This window comes from Colias croceus, chromosome Z (assembly GCF_905220415.1).
Source record: "Colias croceus chromosome Z, ilColCroc2.1".
NCBI lineage: Eukaryota > Metazoa > Arthropoda > Insecta > Lepidoptera > Pieridae > Colias > Colias croceus.
The window spans coordinates 13,176,938-13,200,671 of record NC_059568.1 but is presented as its reverse complement, the minus strand read 5'-3'; the positions used below and the strand labels follow the sequence as shown (position 1 = coordinate 13,200,671).

The following is a 23,734-nucleotide window of genomic DNA, read 5'->3' as shown; positions in this document are numbered from 1 at the left end:
ATGCTTTGTGCAGGTTTTAGACTTATGAGCAAAAATAAAAAGGGTCCTTTGAAACCCCCTACACCCTTAGCTCACCCCCCACCCTTGAGGACTTTCAATCTGGACATGTCAAGGAATAACTGTAGCGATTTTCAAAACTACACGAATTATTTTCGCTGTAATTAATGCTCACGAAACACATATCAACCACAGAGCAAGTAATATATTATATCTTAAATAATAATGTATTAATTAGTGCACTATGACTGTTTTATCTAGAAATGGGATATTTAAAACTCGCTCTAACGTTATTTTCGTGTTATTCATGTAATTCATCGACAATTTCTATTGGACTATTCCCTTACATTTTTTAGAGACTAATCGTTTCTCTTTTCGATGTTATAGTTACAATAGGAAATATACCTACTTACTACAGACTTTTTTTTTAAGTTAATTTCATAAATCTTCAAGCAGTGAAAGGTTCGACTGTTCGACTACTATATCGTTAATTAAAATTGCCTTGACATTTTGATTAGAGACACAGAAACGAGAAATGACCAAATTTATAATGTTATCTCATTGTTATCTACACTGTTTTTTTTTTTGATTCGGAAGATGCGTAATTGAAAAATTTTCAGGTTCTGTCTTCGATATGACAGATCTTATGCTGGCTATTTTCTGAAATATTTCACACTAGCTTTCTACCCGCGGCTTCGACCGCGCAGTCAAAGAAAAACCCTCATAGTTCCCGTTCTCATGGGATTTCCGGGATAAAATCCATCCTATGTCCCGGGGTAAAAAGTAGCCTATGTCCTTTCTCGGGTATCAAAATATATCTATACCAAATTTCATGCAAATTAGTTCAGTAGTTAAGGCGTGATTGAGTAACAGACAGACAGACAGAGTTACTTTCGCATGTATGGATTTTATCCCGAAATACGGTTCTTCTGCATAGATACTGCTTTCCGAATCGGTGGTAAATGTTTAAAATATGATATGACGATTTAAAAGTGCTTCCAGAAGAAGTCTAATTGAATAAATAAATGTTTATGTTACCGATTTTACTTGTGTCGAACGCGGATCTCATCTCATGTTTATATCCGAGACAACCGCGTAACATGAATAATTATTCCAAATGATAAATGTTATATCTAGGTGTAAGAATAGGTATATAAATTAAAAATAAATACGATATAAATATAACTGAGCCTGTGCTAGTATTTGTTTGTGAAGCTTAATCGGAGCTTTTATAACATTTATTTCATGAAAAAGTGTATGATGTAATAACTTAAAAAGATGTTATAGATAAATTATGATGAAATATTTTAAATCTAGAGTTAAAACAAAGTAAACACAACCTTACCGAATGGTCACGCGCGATATATTGTTTAAATAAGTAATTTTTTTTTTGTTGTTTATTTCAATCAGTAGATTATATATGGTCCGGGAGCCAGAAGCAGATTTTATGACCAAGTTCCTCTCAAGCGGTAATTAGTAAAATGCATCAAAGTATAGTATTATGAAGCCCCGTGAACGTCAGCTGGAGCTCGGTTGGGGGGGTGAGCGGTTGTAGCCTCCCACGCACGTAAGAAAAAAAAGTATATTCATTCATTTCCTCACAGCTAAAAATTTGTCAAATTGTAGCTAACCCATTATCTCAACGAAAAATAATAATCAGCTGGTTACAGCATGGTGTATTATACGTCAGCTGGTGTCTCGAATATAGTGAGACATTAACAAAATCATCGAGATAAGTGGAATTCCATCAACATAAGTCCCCGTAAAAGATAAGTAATAACTTTATTAATTATATATTATACTATTATTTTTTTAATAATTATAGTTAACTAATGTTTTTAGTGGGTTATTTCATATTTATTACACTTTTAGGTAGTTATGTGAATTTGATGATATGATAGTTATTTTTAAATGCAGTTTATAATATTTGTAAAAACATGTTTACCGATGTGGCTGAATGTACGTAGTACCCCGATCATGCGCACAACTAACCACCTCCAAGTACCTTATTACTGTCTATATTATGCTAGCGTGTGTTGCTTGAATTTTTAAAAATAACGATAATAATTAAAGATACGTCATTTCATCTCAGATGAAAATTTGTGAGCTGATTGTTAATATAGTGATGCGATAAATAAAAAAAATCAGCTAGCAATAATTCGAGGAAAACCTAGTCAGTTGATGCATATAAATTGGCAATAGATGCTTCTGTCTAACTCCTAAGTAATAACTTTCAAAGTATCAGCTGACGGTTTTTCCACCAAGATACAGCCAGCTGACCTATATATTTATCCACAGTTACATATAAGCTATCATCAGGTAAATTTTTGTTTGAGAGGAAATCACGGAAAATAATTTTATTTTTTTCATGTTCGAGACACCAGCTGACGTATAATACACCATGTTGTAACCAGCTGATTATTTTTTTTCGTTGAGATATTGGGTTAGCTACAATTTGACAAATTTTTAGCTGAGAGGAAATGAATGAATGTATTTTTTTTTCCTACGTGCGTGGGAGGCTACAACAGCTCACCCCCCCAACCGAGCGCCAGCTGACGTTCACGAGGCTTTATAAAACTATACTCTGATGCGTCTGACGAATTATCTCTTGAGAGGAAATAATTAACCAAATTTGCACCTGGCTCCCTAACCAATAAATGTGAATGCTTTGAAAGCTTGACTTTAGTTGTTTTCAACTAAAGTCAAGCTCAGATATTTATCACTTGTAGGTGTGTTTACCAATTTATATTTTTAATTTAAAAATTGAACAGTAGATAGGTAATACAATTAAACAAGATGAGAAAATATAAAGATTTTATCTTTTTGATTAGGTTATAGGCAGGTAACTATCAATATCATTTATTTTCTTTTTAAGTTATCATAAGTTAAACGATTACAAATATTTAAAGGATCCATTAATTAAAATTTAAACATCGTTTTGTCACGGGATGGAGGAAGATAGTGACCTCGCTTTGTTATCTCGCTATGCTCAATGTGCTCTAATATAATTAAACTGTAATAAGAATGTGTTAGCCTTGTTTTAAACGTTTGTATACCTACTTATGATTGGATTTTGTTTAATAGCTTGATAATTCAATTCAATATGTTATTAGATATCAAAGAAGTTAACAATCAGTGTTTGCATTATTTCTATCTAGTGGTATGGTACAGTTTGGTCTATCTTTGGTATCGTTATGTACCGGTTAAAAGAGTAAAGTAAAAAGTAAAGAAATGGCAATGCCGGTTCTCAGTGAAGCAGTGGTTATGAGAGCGCTGTCCAAGGTTTGTCTTACCACGGCAGAATTCAGCAGTTATTAACGCGCACGCGCGGTACATGCGTGCGTCATTCTATACGCAATCACCGTTTTTGCATAAGTAGACGGCCTAACCTAACGTCAAGCGGGCGACCGGCGACTTCATTCAGTAACCGCGAATACGCCGTGAGATCAGCACCAGTATCAGTCGTCGCGCGATACACCAGCCAGCCGCAATGTCGCGCGTTTATCAACCTTCGGCTCACGTAGTCGAAAAGTCCCGGATACCATCTTTCGACAAATACAAAGAGATGTACCAGAAATCGATCGACCACCCGGAGGAGTTCTGGTCAGAAATAGCCAAAGAATTCCATTGGCAGACGCCGTACCAGCCCGACAGATTCGTCTCGTACAATTTCGATATAACGAAAGGCGACATTTTCGTTAAATGGCTGGAGGGAGCGGTGACCAACATCTCCGTGAACCTGCTGGACAGAAACGTGGAGAAGGGCTACGGGGACAAAATCGCCTATTATTGGTGAGTTATTACAATTTTCTCATTGAAGAATCGATAGACAGCTGAGCGAATGCGGTGCACTGAGACGGCGCGCGACTTATTGATTTTCCGCAAATATATTGACTTTCCTGTTACCAAGGCTTATATAATTAAAATAAATTTTTACTTTGCAATTAACATTGTTACAATCATGCTTTTAGCGAATTTATGTTTTTTTGCATATCTGTTTGTATTCTTATTTTTCCTTTTTTTCACCATTTAATTTTTAATTAGGTACTGAAGTGAACATGGAATAATGAAAAAAAAAATTACAACCTTTAATTTATTTTTATCGCTGAAAGATCAAAGTCCAATAATAACTTATTTAGAATAAAAAAGTAAAAAAAAAACCCAAAAATTGGATGATATTTAAAATTCCTTAAATCTTGTGAATTAAAAAAGGTCACGATAACCATTCGTGTTTAATTTTATTCTCATTTAATTAATATTAATTATATTTACTTGACTTGCATGAACTTCTATCGATACAAACATTACAAAGAGCAAAGTTTCTGTCACGATGTCATGAATGAATTTGTAAAATGTTTTATTGTTCTTTACACAATCGTCTTTATGCGACCACCATGTTAGACATTAGATAATATTATATGTACAATGATATGCAGAGGTATTTAATTACAACACTAAGTAAAATTCATTTCTTCATTACTCAGCTAATTTTTGCTGCTGCAATTAAAGATAATAGTTTTTATTTTCGTATTTAAATAAATTCTAATGTATTCAAATAATTGTATTGTCTAATTTTAGTTTAAGTACCTATTTAGGGAAGGTCGTGTGGTAAAAAACTTAATTTAATATGTAATATCAAAATCACAGTTGACAGATACCTATATACCTACTACGTACATCAAAATCATCCACAAATTCAAATATATTTAGAAGTAAATCTATATGTATATATATATATATATATATATATATATATATAGGTATATCTATAATATAAAAATGAATCGCAAAATGTGTTGGTAAGCGCATAACTCGAGAACAACTGAACCGATTTCGTTAATTCTTTTTTTATTACATTTCTTGAAGTACGAGGATGGTTCTTATGGAAAGAAAACGTAAAAATGCACCACAGGCGAAGCCGGGGCGGACCGCTAGATTGCAGTTTTCGTGTAGAATAGGTCATTTAGGGGTCCACCCAACTGAGGAACGGCAATTTCCAGTGCAATAAGAGAAAAATCAATTCCCTGCATATACAGTCGCAGTCTCGCAGAAGTTTACGTAAAGAAGATTTAAGTGCTTTAGTTATGTAACATAGCACACTTGGAAAACTGCCAAAAGGCTTTGAGGCCAGCTTTCGGGGTTACGTTCGTTAGTCTCCAGTAGCCACTATTTTTAGAGTTAAATGGATAATCCGCATCAGGACTTTGCTTACGTCTAAGTTCTTTTCATCTGCCCCTAATTTAAAAAAGCAAGGTAGGTACCTAACAAGGGAAATAGGAAAGTAACGACTTACTGAAATTATTTCATTTCATATTCAGGGGATATCCATACTAATATTATAAATGCGAAAGTAACTCTGTCTGTCTGTCTGTTACTCAAGCACGCCATAACTACTAAACCAATTGGCATGAAATTTGGTATACAGATATTTTGATACCCGAGAAAGGACGTATAGGCTATTTTTTGCCCCGGGAAATAGGATAGGTTTTATCCCGGAAATCCCACGGGAACGGGAACTATGCGGGTTTTTCTTTGACTGCGCGGGCGAAGTTGCGGGTGGAAAGCTAGTTTCTTATAAAGTCTAGCTGTATTGCCTTAAAATAATACAGTTTATTCCCTTTTTAACTAATTCTAATAAAATGGAAACAATTCGTGATACCTATTTCATGCTTAGACTGATTGTTCTAGTTAATGTCCGGTAACATCGGGTCGTTTCCTCTGATAGGTACTTATAAAAGAATACGTAGCTATTACGTCTCATTAATATTTCATGCTGATTGTACTATTAAAGTGCGTTTAATGTAAATAGTACAGGTAAGTAATAGGTATTTATTAGTCCAGTAAGTACCTACTCAACGAACAATAATTGTTTTATGATTATTATTTAGTTATGTGTTTTATTATCTGACTAAAAAAACGTTAAAATTCTGTCAATTGTATTGATGATAACATATTAGAAAATAAAAACGTATTTTATACAAATTCATTCGGTGTTACGAAACCTTTCGGTATTTTACAAAAAAAATATTAGGTAGGTAGTTAACTATGTAACGTATTTCAAACAAAAAAAAATTATGTTATGTTATCATACAGTATTATAAAAAACCTCATTATTCTTTTAATAGTCACGGCAGCGGAAGTATCTCTGCAGCATTCGTGAATGCAATAAAATTAAAAAGTTAATTTTATTCCTAAGAGAATCATTCACACTTCTCTTCTCTTCTTTTTTATTTATTTACCTGACATTTTAATTCTTTAAAATTTTACGTAAACCTTTGGGTAAAAAATGTTCTTTACTTCGAATTAAAAATATTATGTTGTAGGTACCTACTGTATTAATTTTCTTATATAATAAAATAATTAACTAATTAGATACAATTATTATACGAGTTAAATGCATTATAGCAAAAAAATATAATTTTTATAGACTGACTTTAAAATGACTAATTCATAAGGTCAATATCAACACGATTGTAATATGTAGTAGGTAACTGTCGTCTATTAGGTATATTGGCCTACACCTTGGGTAAAAGTTATTAAAGACAGTTTGTTTCCCTTGACACAAAAACTTCAACTTGATGTTATATTCGATAAATTTATAAGTAATTGCGATAATAATATTGCTTGTTATTTAATAATAGGAATAATATGATCACCTGCATGTTTTGTAAGCAGGTACTTAGGTACTTAATCATAATATGGATAATCAAATATGTACCTTTGAAATGAATGTACCTATAGCCTATTTTTGCTGATTTTTTTCCTTCGTTATTAAACAAAGGTGTTAGGTATATGACATTAATTTAAATTTTGAAATTAGTTATCCCACTTTATATTTCTTTCAACACTACGGCCGCGGCACGGCAACGAGAATTATTTATTTATTACTGTCCTGCAAAATTACGCACACAATCTCAAGTGCATCTATAGGCTATATCCATACTAATACTTATAAATGCGAAAGTAACTCTGTCTGTCTGTCTGTCTGTTACTCAATCACGCCTTAACTAATTTGCATGAAATTTGGTATAGAGATATTTTGATATCCGAGAAAGGACATAGGATAGGTTTTATCCCGGAAATCCTACGGGAACGGGTTTTTCTTTGAAAACGCGGGCAAAGCCGCGGGCGGAAAGCTATTATATTATATTTTATGATATTGGACTGATTCGATCTTGTAGGTACATTCGAATACTTAGAGCATTAAATGTTCTAAGTTCGAATAAGAAAATTCGTATATTGCTAAGTTGGCTTAAAAACTTTCTCGTTTAAACTAACTGCCCATTTTCAACTTTACTCAGAATATGCTGTTAATAATTGAAAATTCTTAAAAAATAGTTCATCGCTATTGGTTCTAGATAAGAAATCAATTAACTAGCTTGTTCACGAGTTCACTATCTATCTTTTTTTTCTGCAATGGCACTCAACATTTGATTGTCACCTTACTAAAATAGCTCGGGTAGTTACTTCAATCAGATGTTCATATAAACGCGGCTATTTACATCATAGGGTTAAATTTTGCCACATTCATGTACCTATACGTGATTAAATTAGCATTTTTACGTTTTGTTTACACTTTTTGATGTAGTATATTTTTAACAGGTAACGCTAATATTCATTTCAATTCATAAGATACCTATCGCTTTTTTACCATATTGACATTGTAAGCTTACATAAGAGATGGGTCGATGACCATAGTAAAGGATTTGAACAAAAAACTTTAAGCTGGAAAGACAAAAAATCATATACTTATGTGTACAAAATATCAGTAGAAGGAGGAAGTAACGATGTAAAATTTATACAAATTCGTATAATCAGCTTTTCATGACAAAGTTTTAGAATTAACTATCAGTTATTCGTGGTAAACATTTGTTGGACTTTGTAGCCTCACTGTTGATCAACTGCTGCCTAACAAATGAATGATTAATTTACCATGAACAAAGGATTAAGTGAGCAATATTTTCAGGGAGGGAAACCACCCAGACGACTACAGCCGTATCACGTACAAGAAGTTGAAAGACCTCGTGTGTCAGTTCGCGAATGGCTTGCGGGACCGCGGCGTGCACAAGGGTGATAGGGTCGCGATCTACATGCCCATGATCTTGGAGACCGTCGTCTGCATGCTCGCCTGCGCGAGGATCGGCGCCATACATTCTGTCGTGGTATGGAGTTTATTCTGTTATATGTGACCATGTATAATTATCGTTTCGGCGGAGACAGTTTTCTACTCATTGAAGTGAAATGTAATAGCTTTATGTCTCTAATAAAAAAAAGTTCTCAGATTAAATTATAAGGTATTAAGTAAGTAAATGAAGATTTTTAGTAGGTTCTTGACAGTAGCACAGAGTAGTATTAGATTTAAAGTTTTGATATAAAATTGCTAAGCCATTAACCAATATCGATCTACTAGTATTAAGTTCAGGGTCACATTCATATTTAGTAGGTACCTAGTCAATTTACTTTCTTAATTCAATGTTTCCGACATAGCCTATATCAATAAACTTTTATTGAAAAACAAACAGTTCATAATATACTATACATATAGTGCGTCTAGATGTACTTCCTAATTTACTGCGTGGTCATTGACTCCGATCCAACCGTTTGTAATGACTGATTTTAACAATACTCTCATGAGTCATGAATAAACTGGTACCAGGAGATAAAAACATACTGATAAATATAGTTATTATCAAACTCTCATCTCGTTTACTTCAAAACTGTTATCTTTATAAGATGTAGTCAAAGGAAAAATCTAATCTGTATTGAATTTAGAACTGTTATTGCACAATAAGCGATGATGGAAATATTATCATAATTATGCAAGCCTATGGTTCTTTATATTCGTAAAGTGTCTGAAATATTTGTTCCCTTAACAATGATGATTACATATATGACGCAAATGCTAATAATAGTTCTACCGAAAGATCAATATTGCTACACCGTTATTTGACTTAAATGTTTTCAAACATAATAAATATTTATGTTAGATAGATATACCAGTCAATTTTTAGAAAAATAGGGATGGGTACTTTTTCGGATGTGCTAAATATTTTCATATGACCTAGCGGGCAACCGAAACTGGGCTGCTTTGTGGTAATCGATTACCATTGACCAAACACATGGCTTTTGTGAAAGGGATAAAATTATAAAAATCATTATTTTTATACAGTTCGCAGGTTTTTCTTCGGACTCGCTGGCTGAGCGCATGTCGGATTGCAAGGCCAAGGTCTTGGTGACCGCGGACGGCGGGTGGCGCGGGGAGAAACTGCTGATCTTGAAGAATACCTGTGATGAAGCACTGGAGAAAGCTAGAACCAAGCACAACCATAGAGTGGAGATGTGTGTTGTGGTCTCGCACCTGTCTAAGGCCACGCCGTGTGGCAAACTGGACGATCTTCGAAGCATGGTTGGTTTAAACTTTAAATATTGATTCAAAATATATTCGAAATTACTCCATCTATTACCAGAACTGACAGAAGACCGAACTTGACGGAAAATACTTTTGAGTTGAATTAAATAAGATACATTATTTATATACCTACATGTACTTACACGAAGTCTGAAACTAACACATCGATACAAATATTAACCATCCGTTTTCCTTGAGTTTTATTAACTAACCCTTAATGTATATTTGAATGTGGATCAATATTTCAGTATAATTGGAACGATGACGTCGACGTCTGGTGGCACGATCTCATCGAAGATCAGTCTGACGTGTGTCCCCCCGAGTGGATGGGGTCAGAGGAGCCCCTCTTTATGCTGTATACGAGGTTTGTATTCATGCTTATTTAGGTTGAATTTGATCCTGATGTGATAGTTATATGACGGTTTCCTTCAAAGAAGGGGAACATTTTCGTCGGGTATATACAACTTTAAAAGATAGGGTCTAGGACAGGGTCATAGATCCTGGAAAATATTTAACGTTAAATATGAAATTACATTAATAATTGATGAAGTTGTTTAGAAAATGTTAAAAGAAACAGTTGATTGGACCAAATCGTGCGATTCTTGAATTAAATATTGAACAAAATAATAAATTATTAAGATATAGGATAATGATGTTAGATTGGATTTCTGGTTTATAAATAACATTCCCAACCTGTAAATCACTGGCTTTACCAGGAAACACGTCTTGGCAATATTGCATTTGTGCGATAATTTGAGTCTATAAGTTTAAAAGTAAATATTTAAAAATACTATTCACCGTTCGAAACTAACTTATAAAAGTTACAAAGTTTTTTTTAAGTGTCTCGTGATTTTTAACCTTAATAGAAGGTAAGTGAACATTAAGTAAGGAACTCCGTACACTCCAAACTCTGTACTCATACCCCTACTGTATCCCTTACAAGATATACAATAGTATATCAATAAGTCAATGCTTATACCAATTTTCTCTCTCAGCGGATCTACGGGCAAGCCCAAAGGGGTATTGCATACAACAGGGGGCTACTTACTGTACGCAGCTACAACCTTCCGCTACGTATTCGACTACAGTCCGAACGACATCTATTTCTGCACAGCCGATGTCGGCTGGATCACCGGACACACCTACGTCGTGTATGCGCCTTTGGCTAATTGCGCAACCTCTGTTATGGTTAGTATGCTGAATTATGTCTTATATAAAGTGGTAAGGTTAATTATAGAAAGAGAACTTGTACGAATGTAGTGGCAGATCTATATATTCTTCACGGTAAATGCTGGTAAATGATACAATTTATGATATAGATGCTGTCACCATTTCTAAGTTAATAGCTCTTCATAGAAGCTGACTCTTTCTCACCCATGAAGTACGATGGCAAACGGAAAGATTAGACGATAAGCTCGTCATTTTAAGATACAGAATATAAAAAAATTTATTACCTATAGTAAATTTTGAAACTTATTAAAAGTGTAAACTTTAGGTACTTAGGTATTTAAAACTTTAAAATGATACAAATACATAATATAATTGGAGTATAATATGCATGTGTTAGTCAAAAACTGTCTTACAGGCTATCAAACATGTTTAGGTAGGTACTCTTCAGAGAAAAAGAACACGATAATCTAGGTCTTGTGGGACTGGTATCAACATCATCATCATAATCAGCCCATATATACGTTCCCATAGCAGGGACTCGGGCTTCCTATGAGGGCTTGTTTATCACTTAATGTTAATCACGTATTAGCCCGTGTATCACGTACATATATATCCAACATATAGTAATGCTTATGCCTCATAACCTACAAGGGGCACGGAAATGCCTATACTTTGGCTTTTAACCTTTGAAATACGTTACAATAATCATAATCGATGAAGAATTGATATTAGCAATTTTGTATACTTACCATTAGTTGGCTGATTTTACACAGACAGTTCAAACACTCTCCCGTTTGCTTCTTAGAGCTTTTTTTATTATACTGGCAACTTTTTATAATATTCTAGATCGATTTTTGATAGAAATACCTATATTTACGCTATTTACGTAAATTAAAATTGAACGGAAATTAAGTTATCATTATTCAATTTACTATCCGTGGGACCAGAAATTAATAAAGGTTTTGTCAATCTTGCGTTGCCGATATTATTGCACGTGTTACGACTTAGCTCTCCAACTTAATCTATGAATATCATACAATTTCTTCACAAATAATGTCATTGGCTGTCCACAAGTTCATCAGATCAAAAATCGTGTCAAGTGTGAACATCTTACAACTACTCGCGACTCCTTATCAGTGTATGAATGTTCTTGAATTGATAGTTAGATAACAGACATTTAAGAGATTTTCCAATGACTATTCTAAAATATAAAGATTAATTACTTAATGTCTGTTATCTAATATGCATTAATAACAAAGTTGCCAAATTATTTTTGATGATTGTGATTAATTCATAAACTTAAAAATTAATTAAAATTATCTAACTACTTACGAAATAATCTATTTTAGTTTTCACTTTTTATATTAACATTTTAATAATTTTTTGTATAATATATTTTGTATAATAATGTATAATAGGTGATGCTCTCAAGAAGTAGGTAGTTAAACACGTAGTAATTGAGATATAAAAATTATTGTTTTATATAAATTCATAAGCATTGTTAAACACATTGACAATTTTTTGTCTTAATGTCGATGTACGTGTGTGTGTGTGTGTCAGTGTGTGTGTGTGTGTTGTGCTGTCCCTGATAAATAAATGTTTCTTTCTTTCTTTCTAAAGACCTTCGTAATGTACCTACTTGTCTTAACTTAATCTAGTTTAAAATAAAAATTCTCGTAGTTTACGTAAAAACTCGATATCATTGAATATTATAGGTAACTTCCGTCATTGTAAATTCTAATTAAAATCCGGAAATAATAATTGTTGTCTTTAAATTGAGTAAAACACGATGGTTTTTATGTAAAAATATCTACATAATACATATATTTGTTTTGTAATTAAGTTTGCTTTGTTTGAACTTTAAAATGTATTTGGCCTTAGTTTATTTTAATACTAGCTTTTGCCCGCGACTTCGTCCGCGTGGAATAGTGACTTCCGGCAGAAAAGTATAGATAGCTGTGCCCGCGACTACGTCAGCGTGTAACTCCTTGTGTATTATTAATTTAAAATGTATTGGTAATATTATTTACATCAGGTTCACATGAGGCTTAAGGACCTATAGAATCAAAATACTTTAGCGCAAAGCTTCCGGGTAAACTATATTGAAAGTTGACCCGTCCGGCACGTGAACATAAAGATTTCTAGAACTGCTAACACGGGAAAGAGCAACGTATAACTGACCATGCGAGAAACAACTGACACCGAGATCTACTCCGGCAACATGAAAAGTCTGCCCTTGAGCCTTATTTATTGTCATTGCATAACACACCGATACTGGGAATTGCGTCCTTTTAAATTGGAATGGAAAATTATTTGGTATTAAGGGTATTCTGGGGATAAAGACGGTTTCTCCTGCACCGCAACCTGTTAAAATTTGAGCCTCGATTATATTTTGTTGCAACTGGGTTACTTTTAGTCGAGTTCCATTGCAAAGTTGTGGTGGTCTTAAATTTCGGAGTAGAATAATCGGAATGCCAATTTTTAAACAAATTTCGTGAGAAGGAAGTCCGGGCATATTTAAAGAATTTAAAAATTATATCGGGTAATTAGTTGCTTCTTGTTCATCGACCATTCTATTTATTGATCTATAAACTTTGCTTTCCCCCTGTATATTCGACAGTATTTTGTTATTAATCTCAGATGCCTGGTCATTGCGAGGAGTTAAAATAGATCTTTCGCATAGCCAGGAATTGTCCCTATTTAATATATTTGTTACGTCACCGTAAACCGACGATATATAAGATGTGGTTGAGATTGCACTATACAACATAATTCAGGCGTCAGAATAAGTTTTCCTTGGTGTAGTTGTGGATAGGTACCTTCACCAATCTTTAATAATGAATCAGAAAATTGACTATCATCCGGGTTATCTCCAGTTCTCACTCGCATGTTTATAGTCAAATGCACCGATTGTATATCACGCCACAAATAAGAGCTTTTCAGGCAAGCCCTAACCTCATCAGCTCGGGTTCCCCGTGGTATTACCGGTAAGGTTTGTCGGAAATCACCACAAAATAAAACCGTGATACCGCCCATTGGTCGATCATTTTGTCTTATATCCCTTAAAGTTCTATCTACCGCTTCTACTGCTTTTCGATGGGCCATCGTACATTCATCCCATATGATTAAATTACACTCGCGTAATACCTTTGCTTTGTCGCTATTTCTTGAAATACTACAGGTTGGACTTTCCGTGCGATCTAAATCAATTGGTATTTTGAACATAGTGTGAGCCGTTTTACCTCCTGGTAGCAATGTTGCAGCTATCCCAGATGAAGCTACGGCAAGAGCTATTTTACGCTGATTTCGAACATAAGCCAATATTAATTTAGTCAAAAAGGTTTTCCCAGTTCCTCCAGGTGCATCTAAAAACCATATTGTTCCCAAATTATTTTGAACACTTCCGCACACACGGTCATAAACTGAACGTTGTTCTGCAGTCATCATTGGGACACCGTTTTCTAATGTTGTCAGCAGTTCCATTAAGTTGTAACCAATCTCTGCGGAATATTCCCTATTAGTTACCTCTCCGACTGAGGTTGGTGTTGGCAAACCATATTCACATAGTGATTTACCGCCAACTGCTGTTAACTCATCCTGAAGAGCTAATAAGCACTGATTTATGGCAAGATCACGGAAATTATCATTAGTTGTGCCTTCATCATTGTTAGATATATTTCTAAGAAAGTCTTCTGAAAATTTGTCTTTATATTTTTCCCATAATTGTACAGCATCTGACAAATTACAAAATGTAAGTAATGTTACAAATAAATGACGTAACCGTCTTGGATTATCACTAACACAGGATTCTGCTAAAGCGTCATCCCAATGCTGATCATTTTCAAGCAAATGACGCGCTTGGCAAGCTGCATGATAACTGGGATAAACAACATTGTCTACTTTTCTCAAATCTATAAATGAGGTTGGTCCTCGCACAGTATGTAATAATAATCGCAAATAGAAACACTCAGCGTTGTTAGGATGAACGGTGTATACTCTACCAAGAACATGTTCTTTGAAAATACCTGACTCGCCATCTACAGGCCTGCCACGGCGTCTACGATTAAAGACACCTCGTTGCTTATCGTAGGTATAATACGATGGAACTTCTTCATATAAAAGAGATTTTGCAAAATCATCAGTTTGGCAAAGTCGAAAGAATGCTAATAAAGTTGTTTGTCTAGGGTTCTCTAACCGTTCTGTGACATTTTCGGTGTTGAAATATATACGTTGACCGCCTTCAAGATGAACATCCAGATGGGTCACAGGTGGATATCTTTCATGAATGTTGAAACTTAAGATCCGCCACACAGCTTCTGAAGAACTTATATATCTGCCTGACTGAAATCTTGTAACTTCATCATTTTCATTTCTCAAAGCAAATGTAGCTTGGTCACTGCCCTTATTAATGTACTTACAAATATATTTTATTGACTCTACACTATTACACATTTCAACATTTATGTGAGCTTGAAATGCTCTGGACAACACAGGAGAATACGGAACGACCCACCTATTGTCTAAAATAACCTGTTGTCCAGACACTCGCTTTTCAACAGTGAAACCACCAGTATCTCTTGAACGGCGACGATATTTTGATCTGCTCTTAAACATGCAATAACCTATCTTATTTTGCGTCCCTCTACTTTTATCTCCAATTCTTAATTTATTTTATTTTAATTGCCATGGCTAAGTGCACGTTTATATTTATTTTTTCTTATTCGCATTTGTTGCACGTATAAAAATGTATGTATCCAAACTGTGGATAATGTTGTTGGTTGGACAGTTATACCTGTATTTAGATTAAGTTTTATTGTACAATTAACCACTGTTCTGCTGTTTATTATCCCTAATAAAGAAAATAAAATAAAATAACTCGAAAAATTAACTTTCACCTTTGTATCTCGACCATAGCAACGTTTTATTTTACAACCTTTATCTACAACTTGATCATTTGGAATTTATTATCTCTATTGTTCGAACAAAAATAAGTTGCCGACTTTAAGAACTTGAACTTTTTTGTGTACTTTTTATGTAAAACAATCGATGTACAGCTGCTAATGAGCCTTAATAAAATAAAATAAAATAAACTTGCCGACAATGTAAGTACACTATTGTTTCTTAGAAAACATTTTAGGACTATACCATAATAAATTTATGACTCACGTAAACACGTGTTTGCATTATCTGATGACGAAATTATTTTTATTTTAATTGCCATGGCTAAGTGCACGTTCTGATGAGTCTTTTTCCCAGACAGATGAAAAGAACTCTGCGAACATATTACTTATTTTCAATATCTGTATGTGCTGAACGATTACCCAGAGTAAGCGTGGGAACGGACGAAGCGCGTTTTTTGTCTTTAATGTAAGACCAAAAAAGTTTTGTAGATTGGGGTAGCAACGCAACTTATATCGGTCAGTTTCCTAGCGGTCCGCCCCGGCTTCGCCCGTGGTACATATTTACGTTTTCTCTACATAAAAACCATCCTCGTACTTCAAGGAATATAATAGAAAAGAATTATCGAAATCGGTTCAGCCGTTCACACGTGATGCCATGACAACGCGAAACGGGTGCAGACCCGCCGCCTTTTTATAGCTCCCGCCGCGAAGCGCGTCGAACGCGGCAACTGATACACAAAAATAATCCTTATGGCTGCATGATTCTGTATTCACGCGCGATGACTTATAGCGTATTTCATGTAAAACTTTGGTGTTTCTACACCGATTTACATGATTCTTTTACTATAACCTGCCCAGGAGTATGAAGAATAATTGTGCCAAATTTGGTTAAAATCCGTCGTGTAGTTTTTGTTTCTATAACGAATATACAGACAGACAGACAGACAGGCAGACAGACAGACAGACAAAAATTTTACTGATTGCATTTTTGGCATCAGTAGCGATCCCTTATCACCCCTTCATAGTTTTTTTTTAAATATATTTCATGTACAGAATTGGCCTCTCTACAGATTTATTATAAGTATAGAAAAAATATAATTTGTGTTTGCCGGAAAAGAATAGCGTGATTTTAAATAACTGCTATTTATAAAACTAGACTAAGTAATTTCAAACTGAGGTTTTACTGTAAATTTTTGTGTGGTGAAATTCCTTTCTCTTCAATTAGATATTTCGAGAAGCATGTGACTTGGAGCATGTCTTAAATACTCTTACTTTTATCTTTACGTGAAACTTTACTTTGTTAATGTTTCTGAAATCACAAAGATATAATACAGTAGAACTCCAATTATCCGAACTCCGACTATCCGAATCGCCGATTATCCGAATCACAAAAAAATTGTCGAACACGGTTGAAGACCGCAAAACAGCTTACATTGACGGAGATGTTTAAAAAACAATGATTTTTATTTCTAAACTTGTACATAAGTTCATTTTATTTATATTTAAAACATGTGAAAATTTCATGTTTCTTTCATTTAATTCAATAAAAAAATAGTGCAATATCAAAACGTAGCTTTTATTCTCTCCAATGGCAATTTTTTTTTGTGAATCCGATTATCCGAATATTTGATTATCCGAATGGGTCCCGGTCCCCATTAATTCGGATAATTGGAGTTCTGTATATGTAATAATATGTAATATGTATATATAATAATTTGGCTAGGTATTAGTGGAAACTCTAAATTACCAAGAGAAAGCTAAATAGAAATCGTATAATAATTATTACACAAAACAAATACTATTAATTCAACTTAAATTCACGTAAATAACTGCAGAGGGTATGAAATAAATTACAGTTTAATTAAATAAATACACTTATTATTCGTATCTGCTCAGATCCTGAGTTTCTGAATTCTTGGTGTATATTTTGTACCTAAGTACAATAATTAAAAATCTGTTTATTCCTTTTTATGTAACCACGTAATCGTAAACCGTATCAGGTTTTTTTTAATTAAAATTTAGGTCACTAAGGGAATGATTAAATCCCAAAATAACCGATTAAAATGTTAAATAAGTGAATTTTACTAAGCTCTCATTACCTTTTTGTAACCAATATTATAATTTAATTCCTTTTAAGTTTATAATCAATTTATTTTCTTTTATAGTTCGAAGGCACACCCTTCTATCCAGACAAGGACCGTTACTGGGCGGTGGTAGAGAAGTACAAGGTGACTCAGATGTACACAGCTCCTACTGCCATCAGGTCGCTTATGAAGTTCGGAGAGAACTATGTCACTAAGTAAGTAATTTTCTATATTATTATTTTCTATGTAGGTAATATCATTCAAGGTAATTTACGGGATATGAGACTCCTTGGTGCGTGTGAAATATTAACTGACTTACAAGTTAGAAAATAATTGAATAATTCCCGGTTTATAGTGCCACAAACTTATCTGACCCGGTGACGGTGTCACTGATTTCGCTTTCTTTTTAATTTAAACAAAATATTTCGTATGAAAAGTCTGTGAAAATGTGACATTTCAAAATGGCGGCACGTAGTTCCAGTTTTTGCCACCGGGTCAGTTAGGTTTGTGGCACTTAAGGTGGCACTGTACTTAAATATACTTATATTGTTTTATTGTTAAGAAACAAAAAATAAAGTAAAGAAATTATTGTGTTAATGTTACAACAATTACAATTTTTTCTTATTGAATTGTAAAGTGGTAATTTTAAACATGAAGGTCACATATATATTATTTGAAGAATGTAATTGTTTTTGTTATAGCATATTAAAATAGATTACCTAATAGTCACTGACCAATATTATGATCCAGATTTTGCGTACTTAGTAATTACCATACTTTTATTTATTATCATCCATGTTGATATATATATTAAATTATTTTTTAGTAGATTCTATATGCACACATCACTATTCGAGTGCTTGCTTTTTATCGACGGACCTATCTAGTATCCTATACAGTGTGGAAATTTTCGGTGGGCCCTGGAGGGAAAGTACTTAAAATATTGAAGATAGCGAATTTTGCTGAAAGGAAAAAATTCTTTATGTTTAAAAATAAATAGAACTGCATTTAAAGATTACGAAAATTTACTTGCATACACCGGGAATCGAACTAACCAAAAATTATTTAAATCGATACAAATAGGATTAAACTAGTATTTTCTAAACCATAACATCCGTAAAATATTAAATCTTTATAAATATATAAATTAAATATTAAATATATAAATTATAAATATATATAAAGCATTTGAATGCCATAAAAACCAAAAAAATATAAATTCATATTAAATCTTTTTTATGGAGTAGGTACATATGGGCGTCGATCAACGTCTTCGAACAATGAATAAACATTTACCTTTGTTAATTGACTTCTTTCACCATCAGTTTACCATACGACCTACTAACATAAGTGGTAAAACAAGGATATCCTGGTTTCGGTTCCTTAATTTAATTCATGATGGACTTTAAACAAATGATGATAATAATTTAGAAGTATTGAAGCGTACGTGGATAGAAATATTTTACGTATTGTTATCTTCCGTTTTCCACACTGCATATCTAGGTATATTACAACGAACATTACCCATATTAACTGTCACCCAATAACTACTACAATTATTGCGTATGTTATTCTCTGCTTACAATTACGAGTTATAATAAAGAATGTCGCGGAAGAATTCCAACGAATACCCGCGGCCGTCGGAACACATTGGGGTTTTAGTCGGTAAGAATCTCGACATAACCCACGGCTCCTTCCCCAGGGGGCCGTGGGAATCTTTAGAAGATTTCCCCACTTTAAAAAAAGGTGCATAATAAATCGGGTAAAAATGTGAAATATCTCATAAAAATTACGAATAACAAATAACAAATCAATCTTCTTCTAGACACGACATGAAATCCCTTCGGGTACTGGGCAGTGTTGGGGAGCCAATTAATCCAGAAGCGTGGCACTGGTACCACAAACTCGTGGGCGCCGGACGATGCTCCATTGTAGATACCTTCTGGCAGACGGAAACCGGTGGCCACGTCATCACCAGTCTACCTGGAGCCACTCCCATGAAACCTGGTGCTGCTGTAAGTATTATTGGGTTCGAGTTATTTTAAGTAAAGAGGCATTTCAGAGTATGTTTGTATTAATTTAACGTCATATTTTAAGAAATTGCTCAATAACTATTTAAAGCATATTTGTGATATATACTCACGCAAACACTTTCCTTATTTCTAAGGCATTAGACTTGTTGTATATACCTACATATGCAGGTTAACTATGTAGTATTTTAAGCTATTGCATAGCTTCTATCGCGGGCCTTGAGCGCGGGGATCGAATCCAGAAATTGCGTAACGAAAACCTCACGCTCCCCACTCCGACGGGCACGGAAGTGTGGCTTGAAGGCATAGCATGCAATAGCTTTGCCGCGGTAGTCCCCGAGTGCCACACGTCTTTTTTATATTTAAAATAATTCAATTCCATTCAAAAGTGAGATTTTGAGTCTAATTTATTTACTAAACTCTCCAGGGGTTCCCATTCTTTGGCGTCGCGCCGAGTATCCTTGATGAGAACGGCAAAGTGATCGAAGGGCCTGGCGAGGGCTACCTGGTGTTCAACAGGCCCTGGCCCGGTGTGATGCGCACCCTCTTTGGGGACCACGAGCGCTACCAGAAGGTCTACTTCTCCAAGTTCCCGGGATACTATTGTACTGGGGACGGTATGTACGACAATTATTTACATATTGATGTTTGTATATTTCAATCATCATCATTAATCAAAAAATTGACTATTCATTTATTTAATTACAGCTTCATAGTTATTCAAATTCATAATTTTCTATTTTTTAATATAAGTTTTTTCACTATCCATGGCATCACACAGGTGCGCGACGTGATGAAGACGGCTTGATCTGGGTAACTGGTCGCATCGACGACATGCTGAACGTGTCCGGTCACCTGATGTCCACCGCTGAAGTGGAGAGCGTGCTCACAGAGGACCCCCACGTGTCTGAAGCCGCCGTGGTCTCCCGCCCTCACCCACAAAAGGGAGAATCGCTCTACTGCTTCGTGATCCTCAACGAGGGCGTCCAGTACGACCCCGCTATAACCGACGCACTTAAGAAGCACATCCGCAGCAGAATTGGCGCCTTCGCCGCTCCTGATGTCATTCACTTCGCCTCTGGCCTGCCCAAGACCAGGTCTGGTAAGATCATGAGAAGGATACTGCGTAAGATCGCTGTGGGTGACTCCGACATCGGAGACACTTCCACTCTCGCCGACCCCGCCGTAGTCGAGGAGCTCTTCAAAAACAGGAAGTAAACAGGTTATTTATTAAGTTCGATCAGCCTATGTCATGCTATTATGGACGCATTTTAGATATTAAACGCTCAATGTTATCGCGAATATCAAATGTGTAGTTAATTTTCGACAGTTCGCATTTCGTTTATGCTTTATCTGAGGTTACCTGTGCCAAAGTTTTTTAACATCAATGGCATGTAAATTTTGTTTTATAATATTAAATATGTATTATAATACTCGTATCGCTGATGAACTGTTGAGCGATTAAATTTTTAGCGTTATTTATTTTAAGCCGTCCGAGTCTACAATTTTTAAGCCCAAATAATATACACATCGGGTTTATATATTATATGAACTTAAAATAATATTTACAAAAACTTAGTAAATCATAAAGGAAAATACACAAGATGTTAACGTCTAAGGTACAATATTGTATCTGTGGATACCTTTTTCCCGCGCATTCCTTTATCCGTCGAAAATGCGTTTCATTTTTTGTTACAGGCATTCCATTTAAATAAATTCATAAGTAGTGTTTAGATGTAGGTAAATTGGTTAGTATTATTATAATTCAACATTTATGTATTGTACCAAGCTTACAATGGTCACATTTATGAAATGTAAATGGTAATATAATATTAGAACAAAATGCACCCACTTGTAGAACAATTCATTCGTAAATAGAAGAAATAATTGTTATTTATTTCACGAAAAAAGGTTGGTTGGTTGGTATATATATGTTGGTATGGTTTATTGTAATAGAAATAAATGTATTAAAGAGGAACGTGTACACATAAATTATTTGTGTGAAACATTATCCGTGTAATTTTGATTAATTTATAACAGTATTTTGAAAATAATCTATAGGTACCTAACAAGCGCACGTGTGATTGTAACCGTAGACTTATTATTATGCATCAAAGCACTGTTTTGTGATGCACGATGAATTTGCAAATATAATTAATTGATATACATTATATTACAATGTGTTCTTTGTGTAAATGTGTGTTGTATTCGAGCCACAAGCGCCAATGCGATAGTAGCTGAATAGGTATGTATCGCCGCATATCATTCCCAAAAAACTGTTGGATATTAAAATTTAAAAGCTAGTTATATTGTGCGATCCTTAATCACTTCTAGATTCTTTCTCCACTCTTTTCTTCATATTATTTAGATAAAACCCTTAACATTTATATGTTTAAAATTAATGGGACCTTGAGAAGTTAAAATATTATACCCAATGTTATTTCGGCTTGCACATTATACAATAAAAATATCTATGTTAAAAAATAATTTCACTGGACATAAATTATTTCTTCTATATCCAATGTAATCCACATGCGTCTGCCGTCTACATTGTGGTAAGATTTTTCAAAAATTTTAAGTCTACTAGCAAATCTACTGCAAGTATAATGTGCAAGCTACTTTATAAATTCCTATAAAATTATTTTTTGTGTGTCGTACATAATCGCTGTTGTTATTTGTTGTTGTCTATAATATAATATATAGAATTATAAAATATAGTTATGCTATGCACCATAGTATGTTCAATCAATCACAAATATACGCAAACTTAACGTCCAATCAAATTGGATATTGCTTTTCGACGATTTTGTGAGATATTTTAAAATATGTATATTAAGTTGAGTATACATGTGAGAATGTGGTAGATAATTTTTAGTTATTAATTCTATACGTTTTCATAAACGCACAGATTCTTTTTGATATTATATAACTTAAAAGAATTGATATATTGTATTTATATATCACGAGCCTGAACAAAAAAATACCTATTAACATTCATTTTTGTTGAAATATTTTATACCATCAGAAACACAAGATATTCTTCTAAAGCTATGTTATTGTTACCTAAAAACAATTTCAACTAATGTGTAATTCGGGAATCGAACTTAGTCTAATTGATTGAAACAAACACGTATAATTAAAATAATTTATTATTAATATAAAAATGTGTTGAAATTAATTATTATTTGTTAAATCGTATACATATATGAAAAAGCAAATACAACATACCTATATAAATTAAAAGCTTAAATTCAAACAGTTTGTTGTATTATTTAGCCACTTGAAATCCTATACTACGAAATAGTTCTAGTTGCATTTAAATAATCTTTCACAATATTTACTGTCGATGTGAGCATAGAAATAAATTAGGATTGTAGAAGAATTAAATGTATAATCATATAAAGTGTGTTATACATAGAGCACAATCTGTCGTGCAGAACTATATAATAGTTGTTAATATTTAAGAAACATTGTGATCGTGTAATGAAACGGACATATCATTAAACGTGATATTATTCCAGTTTGTTTATTGATTTCATCCCTTTGCCGCTTAGATCATTAAGTTAATGATCTAAGCTTTGCCGTTATGGTTTGTACTTTTAAGTTAGACTGTTAGAGCATGACAATGAACCGTATATTATAATATTAGAACACAAATAAACTAGGTAGGTACTTGAAGTTAAATTAAATTATAAAATAAAAAAATATCTAAGTAATAGATTAATCAAGCTCACTTATACTAATTATATTTAACGAATCCATCCATGAATTTTTTAATCGTTATTATTATTTATCAAATTGTCAAGAAAGTTTTATGAAATATTAATAGTTATGGTAAGACTGAAGAAAATAAAACGTATTTCTTAAAATGTTCAAATATAAGTCATTAATTTTTTTATCGTTATAATATAGTGAGCACACACTCTTTAGAATGCGAAAATTCATATTTAACGCTTAGGGCGTATTCAGAAAGAAAGCTTGAAACTTATAAGCGCTTATAAGCGCTTATCGACGCTTATCGGCGCTGGTAATCCGCGCAGGAAAATATATGAACATGCGCCGATAAGCGCTGATCGGCGCCGACAAGTTTGTTGAAACTTGTTGGAACTTGTCGGCGCCGATCAGCGCTTATCGGCGCATGTT

At 33.8% G+C, this 23,734-nt stretch overlaps 1 protein-coding gene across 1 annotated transcript; it reads left to right on the top strand.

Moving 5' to 3' along the window:
- The first annotated feature begins 3,371 nt into the window (after positions 1–3,371).
- LOC123705618 (acetyl-coenzyme A synthetase) lies at positions 3,372–23,111 on the top strand. The gene is made up of 9 exons (XM_045654502.1): positions 3,372–3,789; positions 7,964–8,159; positions 9,167–9,403; positions 9,655–9,770; positions 10,402–10,594; positions 17,643–17,776; positions 19,387–19,576; positions 20,019–20,208; positions 20,373–23,111. Exons 1-9 carry the CDS (start codon positions 3,488–3,490, stop codon positions 20,807–20,809), a joined length of 1,995 nt encoding a protein of 664 aa, XP_045510458.1. The 5' UTR covers positions 3,372–3,487; the 3' UTR covers positions 20,810–23,111.
- The last annotated feature ends 623 nt before the right edge of the window (positions 23,112–23,734 follow it).